The 3,343-nt window shown below is 69.3% G+C and overlaps 1 protein-coding gene across 1 annotated transcript; it reads right to left on the bottom strand.

The window, feature by feature from the left end:
• Positions 1 to 296: 296 nt before the first annotated feature.
• Positions 297 to 2,373, bottom strand: FNDC10 (fibronectin type III domain containing 10). Its single transcript, XM_036867173.1, has one exon. It carries the CDS (start codon positions 2,371 to 2,373, stop codon positions 1,696 to 1,698), a length of 678 nt encoding a protein of 225 aa, XP_036723068.1. The 3' UTR covers positions 297 to 1,695.
• Positions 2,374 to 3,343: the final 970 nt, after the last annotated feature.

The raw sequence follows: 3,343 nt of genomic DNA on the forward strand, positions 1-3,343 counted from the left end.
CCACCCCCGCCCCACAGAGCAGGCCCGGGAGAAGACGCTTGTCCAAGCTCTGAAGGCGGACAGGCCAGCTGGGAGACACCCTGCCTGTCCCTCTGCCACAAGCCGCAAGGGCAGGGTGCCTGTGCTCCCGGCCTGGGCTCACCCCACGTGACCTGGCAAAGGGTCCAGGGCCAACCACTGGGCTGATGCCTGAGGAGCTGGGAAAAAGGGGTTCAACTCTCCCCCTCACCCTTCTCTCCCCCCCTCCCAAATAAGTACACAAGACAGTGGTTTTGGTCTAAGAATGATGGACATTTAGACACTGGCGCCAGGCTCACGCCTGACCAGTGCCACGCCAGGGACGGGCAGAGCAAGGGCAGAGAGGTAGGGAGTGGGCGCTGCGGGGGCACCAGCCAGGCTGCTGGTGTGAGGGTCGCTGGTGGCTGCTGGGGGAGGGGGAGTTAGCCACAGCGACTCCAGATGTGCCGGGTCCAGGACAGCCACAGTCAGGGGCTCACGCAGAGCCGGGCGAGCCATGCTTCGCCCCTCCCAGTGCCCAGCATCGTCAGGTGGCTGGCATAGGAGGGAACCTCGGCCAAGACGCTCAGGTCTGCCCGGAGAGGGGCAAGGCTGGCCTTCAGTCCACAGCGAGCGGGTAGGTGGGCAGGGGGCAGCACCCAGCCAGATCCGGGGCAGCTGGCCACTGGCTCAGGGATGGGGTGGCGTGGTGCTGTCCGTCATGCCGTGGTTGAGGCTTGGGATCCAGATCACAGTGGAAGGTCCAGCTGGGCAAGTTGGCATCTATCCTTCACCCTCTGGATACGGCACTGCTCTTTCAGACCAGGCCCCGTGTTCCCAGCCACCTGCCCCCAGTCACCATGGAAAGTCCTCACCAGACACACAAAAGGAAGGGGAGGGAGCCCAGCCCTGGTGAACTACCAGCTTCCCCCGAGGTCAGGGAACACTCACCCCCGGAAACAACAGCTGGACGCTGGGCTGCCTGCTGAGCTAAGTCATGGCTCCCAATTTGTCAGATGCCCACATAGGGAAACACCGCAGGACGCTTCTTACCCAAACTGGATGCTCCTGCAAAGCTTGAAGGGAGGGTCCCCAGGGGGGCTCTGGCCAGAAGCACGCACAAGCTGCCAGTCTCGGGGCCACAGACCCTCTTGGACAGCACTGGAAGGGTGGCGGGCTCCCGCAGTGGGCCCGAGATACTAAGGCACAAAGCTACCTAAGCCCATTGGGGTGGGGCGGGGAGAGGACAGGCTCCAAGTGGCCCCCTTGAGTTGGCAAAGCACACAGTGACCAAGCCATGACGACAGCCTAGTTTTTTCCAACTCGGCACAGGCTGGAGGCGCAGGGTGACGGCCCGGGGGTGCCAATGGCTCTTGCAAGAAGGGTCTCTGTGTTCTGACGGTCCCCCCCAAGGGCTCTGGAGAGAGGGGAGAGCCCTGCACGTGGCTGGCATCTCCGCTCAGGCCCAAGGGCCAGTCCTGAGCTGGAGTTTCAGAGGCGGCTGCTCAGCTGGAAAGGTCGTGCGGTGATTCCAAGGCCCTGGGAAGGGCCGGCCGGTGCCCCATCTATCTCCAGCAAGCCCTGCGTGGAGATCCTAAGGAGGGAGCAGGAGCGGGGAGGGGAGAGCGGGCCAAGGGCCTGGGGCCTCCCGCACCCTAGTCGGGCAGGCAGAGCCCGGGCTGGCGGGCGCCTCGCGCTTCAGGGCTGCCTGCGCAGGCCCGGGCGCCCGAAGGCCGGGTGCATGAGGTTCTCCGTGATGTAGGCCACGAGCAGGCAGATGACCACGAGCATGACGCAGATGGAGCCGCCCACCGCCGTCATGGCCACAACGATCTCCCGCATGCCGGCCGGCTCGGCGGCGAACTCCACGCACTCGGCGGACGCGACGGGCTCCGGGGCGACGGCGGGCTCGGCGCGCAGCGGCAGCGACTGCAGGCACAGGCGGTAGCGCACGCCGTCGTGCACGTCGGGCAGCAGATAGTCGCGGCAGGAGGCGCCGAGCAGCACGCGCTCGCACGGGAAGCGCGTGTAGGCGCCGCGCCACGAGCAGTTGAGCGCGAAGGCGCGCACGCGGTGCGCCTCGGCCGGCGCCAGGCGCCACTGCAGCAGCACGCTGCGGTTGCGCAGGACGTTGGCGCGCAGCGAGCGACCGGCCGAGGCGTGCGCCGCGCAGCCGGGCGCCTGGCAGCGGAAGCCGCGCGCCGGGCTGCGAAAGCACAGGCGCCCGCCGCCCGCCTCGGGGCCCTCGGGCAGCACCTTGTAGGGGCACCAGGGCGCGTCGGCCGACGGCTCCCAGCCCGGCGGCGTCGGGGCGGCCGCGGCGCAGGGCGGCGGCGCGCAGGCGGCCAGCAGCAGCAGCAACAGTGGAGCGCGCATCCTGCGGCTGGGCCGGGCGGCGGCGGGGCGCGGGCTCGAGGGCGCACGGGCGCGGGCAGTGGGTCGCGCCGGCCGCACCGCCACTCCCCGCGCTCGCCCGGCTCGCCGCGCCCTCCGCCGCCGCCCGCTCCGACCCGCCCCCGCGCCCCGTGCGCGCTCGGACCCGGCGCGGCGGCGGAGGCGGGGCCACCCAGCGCCCCGCCCCCCTTAACCCTCGCCAGGCCGCGGCCCCTGCGGTGGGCGGATCTCGAAGGAGAGGGGGTGGCCGCGTGGGTGGGGAGGGGGCTGGCGCCGCCGAGGCGGCTGTGCCCCTCGGCCTGTCGCCGTGTGAGCGCCCTTCGGAGTCCTGCCCTTTCCCTGCTCCTGCCAGGCTTTTCCCGGGCTTTCCCGTGGGCCGCGGCGGGCTGGGGTCTCGAGTCGTGGCGCCCGGGGACAGCTCCGCGACTCTCCTTGGCCACACCTGGCAAGGATGCCGTGCCTCCGGATGGTGGGGAGCAGCGGCCTGGAGCGAGCGCGCGCGGCTCCACGCCGCCCCATCCCAGACCCGCGGTGGGGACCGGCAAAGAAAGGGTCCCATCTGCCGTGACCTGGAGCGGGTGAGGACGGAAACTCCTTCGCCCTCAGGGCTTCTGCTCCTTTAGAGGTGGACAGCGCCGACCTGGGAGGGGCGCCAGAGAGATGAGACTTTCTCTGCTGAAACTATTCACTCCGCACCGAAGAGGCAGCTAGCTACAGGATGGACCACTCTCGGCTCTAATTAATCCTTCCCCCGCCTCCCCACAGATATGGCCCTGGGGCAACCCTCCGGATCGCCCGGGAAGAGGGCCAGGGCTGGACAAAGGGAACAGCCCCGCCACAAGCCCACCTGGTGCAGCGGGTGGGCATCACTACCCGGGGAAGGAGGGACACATACCTTCCCGCACTCTGGTGTCCAGGAGGTCTGAGACCGTAGGCCCTCCATCCCCTCCAA

This window comes from Balaenoptera musculus, chromosome 1 (genome assembly GCF_009873245.2).
Source record: "Balaenoptera musculus isolate JJ_BM4_2016_0621 chromosome 1, mBalMus1.pri.v3, whole genome shotgun sequence".
NCBI lineage: Eukaryota > Metazoa > Chordata > Mammalia > Artiodactyla > Balaenopteridae > Balaenoptera > Balaenoptera musculus.

What these genes read in the sequence shown, in the direction of transcription:
- FNDC10 (XM_036867173.1), bottom strand. Translation starts at nt 2,373, where the DNA reads ATGCGCGCTCCACTGTTGCTGCTGCTGCTGGCCGCCTGCGCGCCGCCG.